At 45.3% G+C, this 21,045-nt stretch overlaps 1 protein-coding gene across 13 annotated transcripts in view; it reads left to right on the forward strand.

Moving 5' to 3' along the window:
• CAMTA2 (calmodulin binding transcription activator 2) overlaps nt 1–21,045 on the forward strand; it is a 1,813,542-nt gene that overhangs the window by 1,695,276 nt on the left and 97,221 nt on the right. For 9 of the 13 annotated variants that reach the window (XM_069643632.1, XM_069643676.1, XM_069643685.1 and 6 more), the window contains 2 exons: nt 13,420–13,440; nt 19,833–20,026. In XM_069643632.1, coding sequence (XP_069499733.1) covers nt 13,420–13,440; nt 19,833–20,026 — 215 coding nt within the window. The remainder of the gene's footprint in view (nt 1–13,419; nt 13,441–19,832; nt 20,027–21,045) is intronic. The other 4 variants (XM_069643658.1, XM_069643695.1, XM_069643714.1 and 1 more) reach the window with 1 other exon arrangement.

Genomic DNA, 21,045 nt, shown 5'->3' on the forward strand with positions numbered 1-21,045 from the left:
TCCTCTTCGGATTTGGATTTAGCAGTCCCTAGGAAGAAGAAATTAAATTGAAAGTCCAAAAAGAAGAGAAAAAATAGGAGGCTATCAGCCAGTGAAGCCATCACCCCTGTAATCAAAAAGGGCAAAGGAAAGAAAAAACAGATCAATTCTGGATCTAATCAGCATCCACGAAAATCAAATGCTGACCAAGAAACCCCTGAAAAATCCGAAAAGATTGTGGCGAAGTCTCCTTCATCCAAAAAAGGGAAGAAAATTCCCAAATCAAAATCTCAAAAAGCACTTCTTGTGGAAGAAACGATAGTGCCTGGTGGTAAATCCACGGTGGGAAGTCAAACTGACTATGTGGACCAACCAAAAAAAATTGCTCCAATCTTTTTAAGGGCTAAACAAAAAAAGCTGCCGTCTAACCCTCTGGTTAAAATTGCTCCTATCTTCTTGAAAAAATCAGCGAGGGTGGTGATAGATCTGGGAGCCAAGGGGGGATCCTCTAGCAGTGAAAACTCGCAAGCTAATACTGCTGCTGTAATCAAGCGTCCGTCTGTTGGATCGGCTTGCCCTTTGTATGATGGTGCACCTCTGGCTGCAGGAACAGATGCCTCATCTGGCTTAGGCTCTTTGACGGAGAATGGAAATTCTGTCCTATCATCTCAGTTGCCTGATGAACTATACAAACAGAACTCAGATCTGACCGTTTTTTTATCAAGAAAAATTCCATCTTCATGTGTTGATTCTCCATTAAATCGTTCGGCAATAATAACGGAATTGAAGTCAATCCCAGCTTTGAAGTATTTTTCCTCAAATGACATTGAAGCAGTGAGCTTCCCATATGATACTGACACTAATATAGTGGCAATAGAACTGAAATCAAGTTTGGGTTTGAATCTAATTATGGGGGAGGCGGTGGCATGGGAGCAGAGGGGCCTGAAGATCTCTAGTACTTGCCCTATAACTACTGTCTCCGAGTCCCGCCAGATAGCCAATCAAGATCACCGATGGGGGGTAACCAGTAAGGATTTCTCCCCAACTGTCTCAACGAATATGTGGGATATGCTACCTGAAGTGATTGCCCAAGTTTTTCTTAAGATAGGGATGACCCATCCGAAGCTCTAGGGTCGCCTCAAGTTAATGTGCTATCATGGAATACTAGAGGCTACACATCCTTTTCTGAGGAGCCCAGGAGATCGGAAATCTTCAAAACTTTCGATCTAATTCTTTTTCAAGAAACTTGGCTAACTAGTCTAGTAGGCATTGATGGATTCACAATTTTTCAACAGTTGGCTTTGGCTCCTGGGAGGGGTAGACCAATGGGGGGTTTGCTGGTGGCCTCTAGTAATGAGATGTTTAAATTCTCAGTAATTGTCTCAAATAATATCCAGGGGATCCTCATGGTGAGAGTATCTTTGAGAAACTCCAATGAACGCTTAAGCTGGATTGTGGTAAACCTTTACTGGAACTCAGGCGTTTTTCTACTTAGTGAGTTTCTGTGTGCTCTCTCGGAGGGTTTACTTGATTGCTCTAACCGTTACCCGGGGGATGAAATTCTTATTGCCGGGGACTTTAATTCTCAATGCATCTCTACTGTGGATCTCAGATCAGGCAAGTGTAAACAGAAGTCTACGAATGGAAAAATATGGTTAAGGTTTATGCAGGATTGGAATCTATCTATGTTGAATGGAAATATAAGGGGGGATATTCCTAATTCCCCCACTTGGCACAGAGGTATTTCATTCTCCACGATAGATTATTTCTTTGTCTCTAGCAATATTTTTGAAAATTGTAACAGTTTGATAGTTGGAGAACGGAATCCTGATGACCATGCTATGCTGAAGGTGACTGTATCGTATGATTGTGCTCCAGTAACTTTTAGTTATGATCATGAGCTCCTTGTTAAGAACTCAGGTAATGCCATTAGAAAATTTCAAAAAGGAGGTCAGTTATTAAATAGTGAGCTACGCCTCAGGACGAGCGATTTATCTAATCAGTCTTTGTCTGATTTCTGTATTCCTAGTGTTTTCCTGAATTTTCTGTCTGCACAGGCAGTAGTGGAGCCCCACGCGCGGAAAACTCACAAGTTACATAAACACTCTTTTAATGCTCAAATTATAAATCGTAAAAAGGAATTGAGGTCCCAGATATCGATCCTAAGGAGAGCGGGCCTGTGTGAAAAGGCCTATGGGGAGGGGTGGGTAAAGCTGAAAAATAACTACAGGAATTGGATTTGTGCACATCATCATCTGATATTACAGCAAGATGCTGAGAGAATGTTATATGTCCTGTCTCTTAAGAATTCCCGAAATTTCTGCTCTTTAATCAATATGAATGAGGCTACTCAACATCAGAAACAAGATTCTATTATTCAAGAGGGGGTGTGGATTGAACATTTTTCGACGGTATATGGTTCTGATGCCTCATTATGCTCGGTTGCTGACGTAATCCAAAGTTGGGTGCTTGAGTTTAACGTTCTAGATATAGAACTGTTAATTAGAAAATCTTCAGCATCCAGAGCTTCTGGACCGAATGGCTTAAGTAACTCGATCTTTAAATCGGATCCAGAAACATAGGCGAAGGTCCTTAAAGCCCTTTTTGATAATATTATCGCCCGGAGGAGAATCCCTGATTCGTGGAGACTCTCAATAGTCATTCCTATTTATAAGAAGGGAGATATGCTATTGGCTTCTAATTATCGCCCCATCTCTCTCCTAGACGCCGATAGTAAAACATTTTTGGGTATTGTTCTAGGGGAGTTGGAACTCTGGGCAAATACGAAGGGAATTATTCCGAAGCAGCAATCTGGATTTAGAAAGGGTCTGTCGACGTCACTGAATGGGTTAGTCTTGAGCTGCTTAGCTGCGAAGTCCTTTACCAAGGGAGGCCCTCCTCTTTTTGGAGCCTGGATTGATTTCTCACAGGCCTTTGATATGGTTGATAGAAATCTATTATGGGGAAAATTAGTGGCCTGGGATATACCAGCGGGCTTACTTTCTATCCTAATAGAGTTGCATTCTAACAATCACATGCGGGTTAGACTGGGTAGGTCCGGTTTCCTCTCTGACCAAATCAGGATAACTAGAGGGGTTCGCCAAGGTTGTTTATTGGCTCCCTTGCTTTTCATCCTTTTTATGGCGGACCTAGCTAGCTGATTGGCTACAGAATATTGGGTTGATATCTCCCTCCATCGGTAATACCAAAATTAATTGGCTAGCTTATGCCGATGATATAGTAGTGTTGGACTACTCACAAGTGGGGCTGCAGCGCCTGCTAAGTGCTTTAGAATCTTATGCCAGGATTAATAAATTAAGAATAAATCCCTCAAAATCTAAAATTCTTGTATTCAGGAGGCCTAATAAAATAGTGAGGAATTTGAGTTGTAAGTTAGACCACTCTCAGGTAGAGGTTGTCTCTGAATTAACCTATTTGGGAGCAGAATTAAGATCCTTCCCATCTAGGTTTAATCTGATGGCTTCTATGGATTTAAAATTGATCAAGTTGGGAGCCCAGATGAAAAAAATCCATTCTAAGTTTGGCAGATTTACCATCATTCCCCTCATAAGATTTTATATCGGGAAGGTAGTTCCCATTATTCTATATTGCATGGACTACAATTCTCTAGCCTTTGACATAGACTGGGATGTTATCGAATCAAAGATTTGGAAACGTACTTTGGGACTCCCTGATTGTGTTCCGATCGTCTCCCTACGATATGAGTTTGGCCTGTCTTCACTCAGATCATGGCTAGCCTGGAAGTGGCTTACTCTTTATAGGTCAATTCTTGATCCCCCTAAGAATTCACTTTTCGAAGATTCTGATGTAGAGCGGGTACATGGCAATAATGTTTTTCTATGTAGGTTAGAATCAACATGTTTGTAATTATTGGCCCGTTGTGATTCTGATGCTGAGTCCCTCCTACAGAACCCTTTAAAAGTGAAGAAAAATCGAAACTGGCTGATTGGATTCATACGATTGAGGAGATGCGGGGAACTAAAAGATTAGCTTCCCTCACACTCTTAGATAAGCGTTTATCGTTCCTTCCGGCTTATCTTAAGAAGTCCCCTAGCTTTTGGTTTAGATCTGCTTTTTTGAGATTTCGTTTAAACCTACTCCCTACCCTGGAACTACTTGCTATAAGTGATAAAGAAGGGGGTACTGCTCCAATTTGCGACAGATGCTTAACTATGGAAGTTCAGACCACTAAACATTTACTTTCTAAGTGCCCCGGGACTAGGAGTGTCAGGGCCAGTTCTTTTGGCAGATTTGTTCATAATGAGTCTCATTTAAATTCTGATGATTTCTGGGCGAGGTTATCATCGGGCAATGAGATGGCTTTATCAATTGAAGTGGGAAGAGTTTTAAAGGAATGGAAGCTAGTAATAACTTGAATTCTCTTTTGTAAAAAAATGTGGTTGTTAGATTGTCTTTCATCTTGTCTTTTTATCTTGATTTTTTTACTTTTTTACTGTGAGATATGTGTACCTAAAAACTGTAAAGGTTTGTTCTTATTGTTTATGTAATATTTTGTTTGTGAAATGTGTTAAAAGTCAAATTGTGGCTAATGCACTTTAAATAAAATAAAAAAAAGAAAGAAAAATAAGGCAGTCCTAGTGGTGTTGTGTCAAATAAAAAGGCCTATACTAAGAAACCTATTTCCAAACCTTACAACTAATACATAAAAGGTGTGGGATAGTTCTCAAGAAAAGAAAGAAGTGTTCTCAAATAATATGTCAGGATGTGGTAGCGTGGGTCTTCCTTCCCCATGTTTTCAGCACGAGGTAAGGAGGGATCTTGGAGCACAGTACAGTCTCTGGCTTCTCCAGCATGAGACGACAGTTCTAATGGCAGTTATCAGGACCGTTGATGTCCAAGTCTCGTGATGGGTTCACCCCTGGGTCCCTCTCTTCTGGGTGCTGACCCTACATGTATCCTATTCCACAAATTGTAATGTCTTTTTAAACTGTTGCAGTGTACAGCCTTCGGCCGATTTCATGTTTGTCAACACACTGTAGACTTTGCCCAGCTTGGGATTCGCTTCCCTTGGTTTCTCTCACTGCGGGCTTCACTTCCCTTTCTTTCACTCAGTTTGTAGATCAGTCTTTCGATTGTACAGGGACTTTACTAGACCTCCTATATCACCAATTTGACCTCTTTCGACGAATCTCTTACTCCCTTCTGTACCCGTAGTTTCGTTCTGAGGAGGATCGACCAGAGCCTATTGAGTTAACACCCACGTGGTGCCGGTTTCCCTTTGAAGGTGGTCTTCCCCTAACACTTTTTACAGTTCTTTTACAGTGTATTAAACTTGGTTCAAACTTGCCACTTTGCGATTCTCACTCAACACTGCCCGGTTCTTTTTGCTTGTCCCCTTGACTCACCGGCTGTGCTGAACCCCTTGGCTTTCGGCTTTACTGGAGTCAAGGCTGGTACCATGGTCACGGGAGCTTCCCTCGCTCCTGCTCATTGCTGTAGGCGTGCAAGACATCTGCTCCAAGACACTTGTGCTATTGTTTGCGGTATTAGTCTCTTTTCCCCGAAGGTTCCACGTGTCTGGGACAAAAAGGGCAAGGTCACTTCTCTCCTCGCCACCCTGTCGATTCCTGCCGCCTTTCTCCTTCTCTTGAACTGCTGTGCCTGATTAGCCATCTCGTCGTGCTGTCTGCCGTGCTCGTTCTGTGCTCTCTGGCTCCACCTTTTATCCCTGTGAGGAAGGTAAAGGGCTGTCAGGTATGTGTGATACTGGTCAATTGCCTCACTTTGCCTGACCCTTGTATTGGGACATGTCAGGTAAACGGCTCTGGTGTTAGTCCTTTTTCCTTTGTGTTGTGCGAAACAGTTTGTGTCAGAAAAGGGGGCGGAGGGGCAGTGGTTTGGAATGTCCTACGTGAGAGGATGGGGTAAAGGTGTTAAAGGAAGGGGGATACCGCGTCTCACCCGTCGGTGTCCCACTCCTTGAGAACCCCCCATCCAGGAGATCCTCCCACACTGCCCCACGCCCAGGAACTGGATCCAATAGCGATGGCCGTGTACTGGCCACCTGGATGACAGTTTTCCAGGGACTAGCTAGGGAGACTAGCTTCAGGTTTCTCACAGGTGCCGGACTTCACACCCAAGTGCCTGAGATCCCAGTCATCACCGAACTCGGCTGCTGTAAGAAAACGGTTGGCTAACGCTTCTTCGTCCCTCTGGACAGCGAGGGGAAAAGAATGGAGGCCATGGGGAAGAAGGTGATTTACACAGCGGCAACCACAATGAAGGTGGCCAACGCCCTGGCGATCCTAGCCAGTTACGACAGGGAATTTGGGTTCAAGCTAGGGCCAATTCTGGAGTTCCTCCCCGATGATATGAAGATGGAAGCCCTCGCCCTCTGGGATCACTAGTGAACTACAGGCTTTCCCATTGCGCGAGATGCCTTAGAGTTACTACGATCATCTAAAGAAGCAAGACAGTAAAAATCGTTTTTTCAAGAAGATATTGTATCTTCACGTGGCCATGTAGCCCTGAAGCACGAAGCAGTGCATGTGCTCTTAGAGTGTATCTACTTGATGCCCATTTGAAAGGGCTTTATGAGGAGTCGTTGGAGTCCGACCTGAACGGATTTGAAATTGCATTTTCCAGTGATGGCTTCTTGGAATATGACACTTTGAAGATTTTGAATAAAAATCTCCAAACAAGAAGTACCCTTACCAGGATACAAGTGATAGTTTTTCACAAAATTGAAATTAAGAAACAGAATCCCCTGATGAATGTCAGACATTAATAAGTCATGTGACAGAAACATGTTGGGTTATGTGAAGAATGCTACAAAAGTTTTTAAAGGTTTTTGATGTTTAGTGTTGTTGGCTTTCTCAATCAAATGTGCAATATATGTGTTGTATCTTTGCATTCATATGTTATATGTGATCGTCCTCTCTAACCTGGTTTTAGTTATTAAAATCCTTTTTTTGAATATGTGTATATATATATAAAAAAAAGAATAAATATTATATGAAATTGTATATTTCAAAATAAAATGTAGATTTTTTATACCTAGTATGATCTATTGTTGAAAATGTGTGTGGGGTCATGTACTATTCTCTTTCAGTACCACCATGTGTGTATCTACAAAACATAACATATAGGGTTTGGTTTCCTTATATAAATATATTGTACGTTGTCGTGGTGTTCCCAGACAGTGGAAATCAGTAGGTCTGTGCAATAGACCTTGTTGAGGGGACCGTTTCTGTTGAGGTTCACCTATATTAAATTGGCAACCCTCACCCACTTCCAGGAAGGAGCAGTGTCATCCGTCCATGCCATCACAGTGGCAGTGGACGTCACCGACAGGGGGTTCCGTCAGATGGACAACGGTGTCTGCCTTCGTCGACAGGAATGGATGAAGGCCACTAACTTCCGTCAGGAGGTCCAGGTGAAGGTACTTGACATGCCCTTTGACAGAGTGAATCTGTTTGGGAAGGCGGTCGACGAGTCCCTCCAGGCTATCAAGGTGGATACGGAGACTGCCCGTTCCCTCGGCACTCTCCAGCAGCACCGCCCATCTTCTTTTCGCTCCTCCAGGGGGAAATCGAGCAGGTCATCAAAAGGTTTCTCACCGTCTTACAATGCCTTCCCAGTTCTCAACGCAAGAAGCCTACGGATGAAGCTCCCAGGGCTACGGTAGTGGAGGACAGCGTCGCTGGCACCCACAGGACAGGCTGCTGGCGCCCAAGCAAGCCTGAACTGGCCAAGATGTCAGGCCCCCGCTTGTGCACCCCGGTGGGAGGCCAGTTGGCAAGGTTCATCAGCGAGTGGAGAAAGATCACAACCGACAGATGGGTGCTGGACGCTCTCGCCCAGGGGCACACCTTGGAGTTGCAACGCAGGTGTCCCCGTATTCTGCTGGTTCCCTGCCAGGAGCAGCACATCCCTCAGCTTTTGGAGGAGGTACGAGCCATGCTACGAAAAGGGGCGATAGAGGTAGTTTCCCAACGGCTCCTGGCTCCGAAGTCTATTCCAGATACTTTCTAGTCAGAAAGAAGACAGGGGGCTGGAGACCCATCCTGGACTTACGACATCTGAACAAATACTTGAAGTCACAAAAATTCAGTATGCTCATGTTGCAGCATGTGCTCAACCAACTGGAGAAAGGGGATTTCTTAACATCGTTGGACCTGGAGGACACCTATTTCCACGTCCCCATTCACAAGAAACATCGGAAATGTTTATGCTTCGTGGTGCAGGGACAACACTACCAGTTCAAGGCCTTACCATTCGGCTTGAAGTCGACCCCAAAAGTGTTCACAAAATGCCTGGTGCCAGTGGCGGCCCATCTACGTCTACAGGGCATACACGTATACCCTTACCTGGGCGACTGGCTGATACATGCTCGCCTTGCGGGAGCTGGCCGATGAACACACAAAGGAGACAGTCCGACTATTGATGGATCTGAGATTCTCTGTCAACTATCCAAAGTCCTGCTTAGCGCCATCACAGAACACGCTGTTCCTCGGGAACCATACCCAACACAGTGAGCCTCATAACAACTGTACCGGTCCGGAAACAGCGGTGCCGGTAAGCCTACCGGCATTGTTGTTTCCAGACCGGCACAGAACAATTCTGCGGGCAGGTGCTGTCCCGCCCGCCAGAGTCAGACCTGCCGGGCGGGACCGCACCCACTCGCAGAGTTCTCACAGAAGCACTGGCACAGTTGGTAACAGTGCTGGTGCTCTAGTATCCCCATTCCCATGGAGTCCTCTAGGACTCCATGGGAATGGGGACTAATGAAATTACCGGTGCCTGACTTTCCGGCCGCTGGACTCTGAATAGCCTGGTGGCACCGATAAGTCAGGCGCCAGTAATTTTTTTACGAGGCCCAGTGTCTTGCTTGGCATCGCCTTCGGAGGAGAGGCTAGCAGCCATTCAAGGAAAGGTGCAACGACTGTCGGCGAAGACAGCCACAGTGCAGGCCATCAGATCGTTACTGGGCATGATGTCCTGCATCTACCTCGTCCATCTCTGCAGGTTGTAGATGCAACCCCTACAAGAATTCCTGGATACCCGTTGGATACAGGTGTCCAGAGGTTTCATGGACAAGATCCCTCTCAACGAGGAGTTCTGACGGGCGATAGAGTGGTGGGGCTTCCACTCCCATATCGCCCAAGGCACGAGATTTCAAAAATCCCCATACCAGGAGATGGTCACCATGGATGCCTCCCTGGAAGGTTGGGGAGCGCGCACCCGACGTCTACACGCCAGAGGAGACGGATCCGCATATCAACATCCTGGAGCTATGGGCGGTATTCAGGGCCCTCAAACGTTCCTACCGTCTCTGAAAGGCAAGGTGGTAAGGATCATCACAGACAACACCACCACCATGTTCCACATCAGGAAGCAGGGGGGCTCTCAATCCCCGGCACTGTCCAAGAAGGCCCAGGACTTGTGGTACTGGGCCGTCGGTCAGGGGATGTTTCTCATCCCTCTTCATCTGGTGGGAGTCAAGAACACTATTGCAGACTCCCTCAGCAGGGAACTGCGCTCCTGCCTCGAGTGGGAGATTAGTCAGGATCAGGTGGCCCGCCTGTTCATCAAATGGGGCAGTCCCCAGATCGATCTGTTTGCAACGGCTGCAAACTCCAAATGCCAGAAGTTTGCCAGCAGTTTCAACCAGCCTAGGAGGTTGGATGACGCATTTTACTTCCTGTGGGAAGGACCGTTTCTGTATGCGATCCCTCCCCTGCAACGAGTCATCAACACACTCAGTAATTCTGGATCTTCTCACCAGAGAGGGTGGCGCAATCCTTCATCACGACCCGGGATCGCTGAACCTGAAGGCTTGGCTCCTGAAGCCTTAGAGTCCGGAGGTTATGAGTTGCCAGCGGACATCATGGATGTCCTCGCCAGGGCGTCGTCTACTTTGAAGTGCTACAGCCATAAGTGGAAACGTTTTACTACGTGGTACCGGTCACTGAAGATTACCCCTGTGAGGGTCATGGCTCATCAGATCCCGCTGTACTTGCTGTCCTTGGCAAAGGCTGTGCTGGCTTACGAATCCATCAAAGTACATCTGGCGCTATCTCCCGGTACACCAGATCCCCGTGGAGATCCTCACTGTGGTCACACACTCGTCAAGGAGTTTCTCAAAAGCCTTTTCTGATCCTTCCCGCTGGTGAAAGCTCCTGCCGCATATTAGGGAGAATTCTCTGTAAGGCTAATTTCCCAAACCTAGTGAGTCCCCCAGCAGCTTTGCTGGATTTTTGGGTTTTTTTTTTTCTCTCCTGCTAAGAGTGAGATTCTTTTTGCTCCCACTCTTAGACATGATTTGAGGTGTTCCTTTAACTTTCCATGTGTTTTATGGGCTATGGGGTCTTTTACTCCATAGGGTCTCATGTGTTTTTTTGGTGTGGGTTACACAGCACCCTCCGTGCCGTAACCCAGGGGTGTCGTAGCGACCCCCCAACATAGACTCCATACCCTGGGACTGACTACTGTCTCCCAAGGCATGTAAAGTCACCATTGGCTTTGCTAGTCCCAAATTATGAACAGAAACTAGTACAAACCATCATATTGGGGTCGTATTGGTCGGGGCAATTCGATTGCCCCAGGGTCTGTTGTTCGAGGGGACATGTCTCCGTCCCCCCTGATCGAGTTTTGGCTGGTGGCAGTGGATACTACTTTTTATATTCGACCGCGAATATATCTCTATGGCATTTTTCCATTGTTCGAGGCTACCAACTTTAATTATTTAATTCTTATAGCCTCGAACATACCGCCGGTTTATTTATTTAATATTCATTTGCCGGTTGGTATTTTTTGCCAGAACTCGATTCTAAAATGGCGTTTGTGTTCTCTTCTGTGACTCCAACCCAAGTCGAGCCCTTTGTTCCACTTTTTGGCAGGCTTCTCCACAGAAGCCTCCAAAAGTGGTGCCACTCTGTCTGGGTACCACAGGGGGTGTGGGAGGGGGTTTAGGCACCCTGGACTGAGTTACCTTGGTAACTCAAGTCGCACTCTTGTGTGATTGGCCCAAGTAGTGAGCCGGCCGGCTCACCACTTAGCATGTTTGATTGACAGCTAGGCTGAGTGAATGGGGGTGTGCTGCATAAAAGCAGGGCTTTGGGGACTGGAACTTCAGAAGTCGCCACAGGACCCAAGAATCCGAGGAGGGAGAAGCTGCCGGTGGAGCCCTGCTGAACCGTCTCACCACTTTTCCCAACGACAGAGGAGATCTCCAGCCCGGAGAGTCTTCTTCCTTCGACTGGTGGGGATAACCAGTCTACCTTCTTTTCGCCTTCCTGAAGCATCTCGTGGCCTCCTTGCCTGTGCCAAGCACCCCAGCAACCGGGATACCACGTTTTCACCACTACCGCGAACCGAAAGGGTAGTACCTTTGTACCGGAGAACTCCGCAGCTGGTTTCTTCCCTGGCAGTGCAACGACCTTCATCTTTCCTACACGAAGAGAGCTTCTCTTCCTCTGGACGACGCTGCGACTTGCACCCGCTGCCAGGAACAACTGCCCCCGCTGGAGGATCCTCTCCATTTAAGGTACCGTGTTCCGCCTGGCTTCCCTTGCAACCGATTGAACGGGGTGTATTAAATCCTCGTCTCTCGAACCTGGGTTAGCCTGGGACACCTTAGCACACTTTTCTGCACTGAACTAAACCTTTTTTGAACTATCTCCACAAACTTCGAAGACTCTGTGTAACTGTCTGATCTTGGGCATCTTCCGCCTGGCTCCCTTGAAAGTGGGCCTGGCACCTAAACTTCCTTGCTCATCAGTTGACTGTGCCTTCCTATCTTGCTGTGGTTCTTTAAAAAGTGTTTAGTGTGTATGCTTCCATAATTCTGCTTTTCCCTCCCTTTTTATTTAACTTGTTGGAGTGCCATCGAACGTTAAGCGCTCACCTCTGTCTGGAAATAAGTGGTGTTAACTAAGACTTGTCCAACAAGTAATCAGGGATGTACATATGATAATAGTGATTGTGTTTTCAACTTATCTTACCAATTTAGTGCTAGTGTGTTTTATAAGTGTGTGTTAAACAAATAATTATATACTTTTACACCCAAGCTCTGGTCAGTGTTTGCTTGTGCTACTGTATTTCTATACCTATTTTGTATGCTCTGTATACTGCCTAACTCTTCTTGAGGGAAGTCTGACTGCTCAGCCACAGCTACCAAGTGAATCTGTGTGGTACAGACTGCTACCAAGTGGATTTACTGCCAACCACCTGTAGTCTTAAATCTTTTGCAGTGGTCCCTAAGGGAACTGCACAGGTTTCTGCCTAACACCGCAGCGTGGGAACTCATCGTGGTTCTGGCGTGGCCCATGGGGGCTCCCTCCGAGCCCATGATTCAAGCCCCACTCAAGTTTCTCTAGTGGAAGACGGCTTTCCTTGTAGCCATCACCTATGCCAGACGTATAGGTGAGATCCAGTTCCTATCCTGCAAGCAACCGCACCTGACTTTCCACGAATCAAGGGTGGTACTGCGTACGCACCTCGCTTTCATGCGAAAGGTTCAGTCGGAATTCCACCTCAACGTGCATTTGGTGTTACCGGTTTTCTTCCCGAAACCTTCGTCGCCGGCGGGGACGGCCTTGCATTCGATGGACGTTGCTCGTGCCTTGAAGTTCTATGTGATGCGCACAAAGAGTTTTCGGAAGACTTCTCAATTGTGGCTCTCCGAATGCATCATGCACTGTCATCGGTTGGGGAACCGACCGTTGCTGCCCCGTCCGAGAGCCCACTACACCAGAGCGATCGCTGCGACGACGACTTTCCTCTCTAGTGTGCCCCTGCTAAACATCTGCAGTGCTGCTACATGGAATTCCACACACACCTTCACAAAGTTCTAGTTGCGGACAGGGATTCCAGAGTTGACCAAGAAGTGCTACGCAAACTGTTCGCTTGCGGTGAGTCTATTCTAGGGGTAAGTGTTAATTGCCTCTGTTGAGCCTTGCCACCTCTGTGGTTGTGTAATGTGTACTGCTGTGTATTCGTTATTCATGAGCATGTGAATCCATGTCAGACCCCATGCTGGAGAAGATTTAAGTTACTTACCTGTAACTAATGTTCCAAGCATGGATTCACATGCAAACCCTCCCTCCGGCCCCTTTGCGGCTCTTCTTGGTCATAATGCCACTTTACAGACTTACCAAATCTGAGGATGGCTGCCAGAGGTGGGGTTTAGAGAGGGGTCTGTCATTGGATGGGGGCAGTATGACCCAGAGGAGAAATAAATTTTTAAAGTCGAAGTGAAACAGTTTTATCTTTTACTGAGGATTCCCAGCCTGACGACGGGGAACATTCATGAGCATGTGAATCCATGCCAGACCCATGCCGGAGAACAATAGTTACAGGTAAGTAACTTAAACCTAATCTCTCCCTGATGCTTCCATTAAACCTTATGTACTTGCTGTCAACACTAATAATACTGTTCTCTCTCCACCTTGCTAGCTAACCTGGATAGCACTGAAGGTAATCAATGTCTGCCTGTTCTCCTCCATACATTAAATCCCCATACCCTCCCCACATTGTGACTTACCGTATATTTCAGTCTATATTGTTGCACATTTATTAAGGTGTAATAGGCAAGTGGCCTGCTCTGTTAAACTGTATCTTGCTGCATTTCATTTGATTTGGCACAGGCCATGCATGCTTGAATGACCGTAAATACTCAGTTAGCGTTGGTATGAATTAAAAGCGGTCTGTGATCTTCAAAGAACTGCACTGCCTTTTTCGTTAGTGATTGATAACCATTATACGAACGATGGCATTGCATGTGCGTGGACTCCAGTGACAAGTATAACGGGTACAATTTCTCTCTAGTTAACATCCGTTCACAGTGGGCAGGTGAGATGTGCGTCCCAGTTGGGAACTGAAGTACTCTGTGCATTGTTAGCATCTGTGGACTAAAACCCACTGCATTCCGATTGACGCTAGTAGGTTTAGAAACCGTTTCCTGGGGCTTGTGAATCTGTTTAGATTCCCAAGCTATGCATACTTCACTAACTAGTGGTTGGTCCAGAGTATTGAAACTTCTAAAGTTATGTAGCATCTACGAGGGCATTCCAGTCGTACTATTTCTACCGTACATATGCAGGGACCCACACTATACTTCAGTGCATATGCCCTTAGATTGTTTTTATTTCCGGCATCAAAGACGGAGTGGAAGAGATTTTCAAACATCGTTACATGTGGAATGGGGCAGAATAGGGCCTTGCAATGGCTGCAGCGCCAACACAAATGGAGCAGAGTGGAACTCCATTCCAAAGTCCACATGCAGCGTGCATCATTTGGGACTCTGTTAAGATACCCTTGGGGTGGATTTTGGAAGGCCATCCTATTATGGTGGACAGGAAAGACTGAAGTCTAGCCAAACCCAATCAAGGTAGGTAGCAGAACGTCAAGGTTTAGATTCGGGAGAGGTGTGAGAGTGGTCTAGGGCTACAATGAGACACACACAGCTTCAAATAATTCCAGTTAGACAGGCAAGTACACAGATATACAATGATTTACAATTATTATAAAATACATATATACATTCACTCTTGTGAAAAGTTAGGAAATATTTTTGTTATATATATGCATCACGTGCTTATAGCCTATACATATTGTATGTAGTTAAATAGCTGTTGACCTTTCCGATCTTGGAACGTAGAAATGTTCTGGGATAGTATGTGTTGTAATAGAGCAGTTGGAAGCTGGAGGCTGAGGGATTTGGAGAGTTAGAGCTTGGGGGGTCATGTACATGTAACTTTTAAATAAAGCATTACTCACCCAACGCAGTACGTACCTCTATAATACCTTTGATTCAAAGTCAGTGCAAGATGCAGAAAACACAGTACAAACACTTAAGAGCAACTCAAGAATAGTTCCCTAATACTTAGTGAGTACAGTCGTGAGATGGATCGGGGCCGAATGCCCTAAAGTCACCAGTTCCAAAAGATGTACAAAGTTTTGCACTTCAGATTAATGTGATGCTTGCAACTTACAAGCAATCCACAAAGGGAGACTGGGCTGGTTTCCCCATAAAAATAAGCACAAAGCAAGGGAAGGAAAGCAGAAGGCTTTACGTACCTCCAAAATGGCAGGTCTGCTGTCAAAACAAAGCAAGAAACAAGGGCGTCCCATAGAGGTTTATGGGAGGAAATCAGCAAAAAGAAACGTCTTTCCTACAGACTCACTCCCCCAGCACTGATTCATTCCATGGCGAGAACTCTCTTAAAGTTTTCCGCAACGTGCAACAAGAGATATTGATGGGTCAGTACCAATAAGCTATGTCATTGATGCCTACCTCGAGATGTTGCTGAAAGCTCCTGCACAGCATGCAAGAAGATTATGACTTAGAATTTAAAAGGTCTGTGGATCAAATGCTGGGCGGCATATGCCATTGTCGTAGATCACTCTGAGGCCATGGAACAGCAGGATGATGTGATGGAGGTAGATGGAGGTGGAGTCATTGGGCCAAGGGAAACAGTCGAACCACAATAGGATGGAGTCAACACCCACTTCAAAACATGGAACCCATAAGCTTCAATCCCAGCAGGCTCACATCACCATAGACCACACTACCAGACAATTACAGGTGGCTTGCATAGGCAACCAAATGGCTGGAGGGGCTCCTAAACCCACAATGCCAAGACAGGACAAGGGCCCTAGCATACTGGCAGTGGCAAAAACAAGTGACAAGGCCCATTTACCCAATGTCAAAAAGAATGTCTAGTCAGCCTAGGCAGACATGGGTGCTGTTTTCACAGGCACACACACAGCTCTGAAATATTGAAAAGAGAAAACATATAAACAGTATCAACAGTATACACACAAACACGCTGCTGAAAAGGGCGACACAGACAAACATAACACAGCCAGTGAAACTGATTTTCTGAAAATGGGGCACTCTCAGTATAAACTTGTTTGCAACAAGTATAAGGACAAAATGCCAAAGCTTCGCATTTAGGTTCCCAAATAAAAAAGGTCACTGGGCAATTCACTGTGGATCATTAGGTCAGGGACACTGGCTTACGCGTTTCCACATTACCCCTGATACACAAAGTGGTACAGAATTAATTGTAGGAACGTTTGATCCTAATACTAATCACCCTAGCTTGAGTATGACACGTATTGTACGTTTATCTTTTCCCGATGTTGGTGCAACTCAGACTCAATCCCACCAAGCATACAAACTGATCACACAGAAACAGCAGAGAACACATCCTAATCTACGATATGATATATGAACTAATAGGCATCGGTCCTTGAGGTCATAGAATCCAGATATTTCCTACTTGCTTAACGATGCATGCAGATCCTCAAGGAGGCTTGCAAGACAAATACATGAACCTGCTATTTCAACAAGTGGAGAGTGTTTATTTTCTGTGAGAGTGAGACACAATATTCGAAACCCTACAGAGTGTACAGATGTCCAGGGAGTGGGGGTCATTGGTCAGAACCGATCACAACTAGACAACGGTGTGATAAGATTAGGACTTTTTGATTGTTAAACCCTATGCTGGTGGGTGGTAGAAAGTTATTAACTCGCCCCCTGTACTCCAATTCTGTCAGAAACCACTTCTGATGCTTCTGAATCCACGTTGCCTGCTTGCTTCATGTCTTGGTTCTGTTGGAGGGGGGGTCAAGGGGTCGCTGATGCTGAGGCCACTTTCAGCATTTTGTGAGACATTTCCCTTCTACTAGACAGCTGGACGACCATGGCATGATGAAGGAAGGGCCATTATAATGCTGATGACCTCCAAGGACCCTATGGATGCTATGCAGGTGTGAGACGGCGATGAACAGTGCGAACAGGTGGCGGAAGACAACCCTTGTTGTGGAAAGAAAGAAGCTGGTCCTGCAAGCTGTCTGGAACCGTTTTTTGCGCACCACAACCAACGGAACTAAATTCTGATGCCGAAAGTGACCTCTGCACCCACAACCCCTGGGCCTTCCTCGACCGAACCAAGTGCAGAAGATGTGTCCCCATCTGATTACAGAACGCCAGCAGTGATCTCTGGAAACATTATCAGGGGGATAAGTTAAACATGCCTCTTTCCATCCCTCACCCGCCCCCTTCCTTCACAGTGTTATGGGGGCATAACGTCCTGGCCCTAACTCACTCTGACCTGACTTTTTGTGGTGGAACCTGGGTTAAAGATCCTTCCCCAGGCCTATCCTAGTGGGTTGGATTGAGTTGAATACTTACCTGAACTTTACTTGAACTTTTATCTAACTTTGGAACTCTGTTAATCATACCCACTAACCCTATAGAGTGACTAAAGCACCCAACCAAAGAGGGAAGCTGTTAACGGTAAGTAACATGGCAGATCAAAGATGAACTCTCAGGGAGAGGTAGACAGCTGACACAGAGGTACAATTTGTACATGCACATATCCATAGAAAATACGACACACTCCTAAACTGATGAGACATAGAGATCTCTATACATTCAAGTAAGTACTTAAGCACATAATACCCAAAGATAGATTAGTGCATTCAACCAGTAGATGTTTGGTCGACTCAATAGTGTTGTCTCCACAAAGTCTCCATAGTCTATGTTGCTGCAGAATTTCTATTTTATTTTGAGATATTTTCGTACCGTAAAGTTGATGGTGAATGAAGTTAGGTAGACAAGTGGATTAGTACGACGCTGTGAGTGATGTTCCACTGTTAGTTTTGCATGCCAAATTAATAATGGCACACTCATTTTCAAAGGATTCAATGGTACTTTAGGCTACATCGTTGAAGCAGGAAAAGGTGAAACTGAATGTCTTGTGTTTTTGTTAAATGGACCACAATAACGCAGTTTTGTAAATATGTTTTAGACAACTTTTGCCTAGAAAAGGAGTGAGAGGATCATGGGCCAGCAATAGTGTCGATAGGAGTGTCCCAGGAATTGAATTATGACATTGCCAGTGCAACAGTATGAACTTTTTAGTTAGTAGAGACACTAGGCTATGGATCCCAAATTCAAGATAAATATAATCGATGGAAGTCGAGGAGTGTAAACTAAGTATGGTTTTCAAGGACTTTCTACTAACAGCTTTAGGTCATGTCTGTGCTTGTTTACCCATATTTCTGCCCCATATGTAATACATGGGAGTATTTTGGGTTGGTAGATCTTGAGGAGTGTGCAGATGGTATGTCCACCATGCCTGTGCAACACATTTTTATGAGCACCAAGTTGTTGATTCATCTTCATACAGACCAATTCCATCTGCGCTGTCCATGAAAGTTTATCAGCAACTATAATACCTATGAATTTATATTTAGAAACACCCTTAACCGATTCAGGAACCAAGTGTAAGATTAGTGCGGCCAGGGGACAAGGCCATGATTCTACGTCTTGTCTATGTTGATCTTAATGCCATTGGAGGCAGCTTAGGAGCTCAAGGCATTCAGTTGGGCTTTCAGTCCCTTTGGGGTGTAATCAAAGTCTCTGTTTAACTGTAGATAGGTACTCACAGCATTGGTGGCCTGAAATAGTACCCTCTGCGTCCTAGCCCTTTACATAAGCCCCAGGGTCAGCAGCTCGCCTTCTACAAACTGGGGGGTCTCTACCCCCACCCACCACCTGGTTGCCCAACTTCTTCTTTTGGCCTTGTTGTCTAGTTCTTGTTCCTTCTCCCACCTGCTGGCCCTGCCTAGGGCTGACCTGGCCGCTGGAACCTACCTGTTTTTTGGCTAAGGGATTACTTGCTTCCTTCGTATGAAGCCGGTGGAGCCTACTTGACAGGTTAAGACCTATGAGCTCTCCCTTCTAATATGAGACATTCCGAACATGAATTATTTGTAATCTGCAACAGAACCCCGTTTACAAGATATATTATATTTTCATTTATTTTTGTATGGATATTCATCTCATTCAAAGCACTACTGTTACCCTGTGTTGTTGTATACGCAGCTCTCCTCCTAAGAGTTATTCTTGATCATTCGGCCACAGGTACCACCAGGTACCAGGTAACTTAGGGTTAGGAAAGTAATGCCAAACCCTAAACATGGGGCTGGGAGAGACCTCCTAACATATGCTGCTCTTTTCTATTCGCAGATAGCACTCCCAGTGCCTCATTCAACTGTAAATATTAAGACCATTTTACACTCAAAAATGTCAAATGTTTAGGAATTCTGAAAAGTCACATACCACATCCTCCTTTCTCTCCCCTCTGCCCGTCAGGATTTGTCAATTATTACACACCATGCTGGCGTATAATTTGATCTACCTAAGGCACCTGATGGTATTAGTGTAATAATAATTTGTATTCTGTGTAGTGTCTTGTTCAGAACTCATTCCTTCATTGCCAGTGCAGAGAATGTTTTACTATCCGACACTCTTTTTCCACAAGAGCATTCAATGTCACTAAGGCTAGAGTGCTGAATGTGATCAGTGACCCATTTGATTTAGATTTCATATTCCTCTCCTCTGTTCTCTATGCACCCATCTGTCTTCCTCTCTCCTCCTTTCCCAGTTTGCCTCTCTGGGTTTCTCTTTCACCTTCCCTTTCTACCTCACTTTCTTCCTGTTACCTTCACAATATGTCGGCATCTCCCTTAGCTGTGTTCTCTGACTTTCCTTCCTGGTCTTTCTCAGTGCTGAATTTGCTTCCTTGCTGTCTTTCTTGAATTAATTCAGTCTTGGCCTAATCACTTTCCCTTATTCTGTATATCATACTCTCTTTTTTATTCCTCTTTTCAAATCTTTCTCATCCCAAACCTTCCTCCAACTCAGTCTTCCTCTTTTCTCTGCCTTCTTCACTCATCCCTTGTTTTATTTCTCTCTCACTCCTTGTATTAGAGAATATGTGCAAGATCCCAAAAAAGCTGTCTTTTACTTTCAATATCGAATTACTCACTGTCTCCTCCCATCTTTTTCACAGTATGCACTTTACAAGAAAATGACGCAGGCAGCCATTTTGATCCAGAGCAAATTCCGTAGCTATTACGAGCAGAAAAAGTTCCAGCAGAGCCGACGCGCAGCAGTATTGATCCAGCAGTACTACCGCAGCTACAAGGAGTATGAGAAGCTGAAGCAGGTGCACCGGCCTGGCACTTCCATGCAGCAAAAAATCAAGTAAGGGAAAACAGCAAGGCCTTTTTCCTGTTTCTATTATCATGTTTTCACACATAGGCTGTATTCTTCTACCATCCAGAAACGTGAACTTTTCCATTGGTTTAATACCATCCCTTCTCAGCTGATACAAAACATGTGTAACTAGTGTTCATTTACATTAGAATGCACACCAAAATCTAGATCAATGGAACGTGTATGTCAGGCTGGAAATACATTTTGTAATCTCTTTTTGCTGATTTTGGTAGTACCCTAGACGCTGTGCTGACATTTTGGTGTCCGATTTATTTTTGCTGCAATTGAGACATTTTTTTAAAGTTAAAGTGAAAGCCAGAGCTGTGTTTAGACGCACTTCCTAACTAGCCTGTATGGTTGCAATGGCAGGAGTACTCTGAAGTGTGTCCTTTTGTCCTTAGTCCCAGATAATGTTTCAGGCTCATGGGGCTGATGGCAGCTACGGTGTGTCCTACTTACTGCAATTGTAGCCACTTTCACCCTGAAAAGGAGCAAAGTGTCTATCAAGGGATTTTTCACACACGTGACCAACCTGTGTTCTTTTTAGCCCTTCTTATAATGTTCTCATAACGGAAACTGCAATTTTGACCATTCTCCCAACACAAACTGTGACTATGCACTCACAAAGGCTGCTCTGTAGATTAGGCGTATTAGGAGGTGCATAAACCTGTAGGCCAAACCTTCACCAGAACTAAGGAAATGTGCAAACCTGAATTACGGGAGTGCAGGAACGAAAATACCAGAAGACAGTCCTTCTCTGTCTACGCTCCAAGACTCTGGAACCTCCTCCCCATCAACATCAGACTTGCCCCAACCCTTCCATAGTTCACGAGAGAGCTGAAGACCTTCCTCTTCAAGGAATGGCTCCTCCTTAACACCTAGTTCCAAACACACCCTTCACTCCCCACCATATCTGAAACTCAATGATCTGCCTCCCACTGTCTTCCGTCCATGCTACCAATTTCCCACCCTCCACTGTTGGCTCCCTGCTCCTTTTTCTTCTGCTC

Source organism: Ambystoma mexicanum, chromosome 1p (genome assembly GCF_040938575.1).
Source record: "Ambystoma mexicanum isolate Mex_15411 chromosome 1p, UKY_AmexF1_1, whole genome shotgun sequence".
Classification (NCBI taxonomy): Eukaryota; Metazoa; Chordata; class Amphibia; order Caudata; family Ambystomatidae; genus Ambystoma; species Ambystoma mexicanum.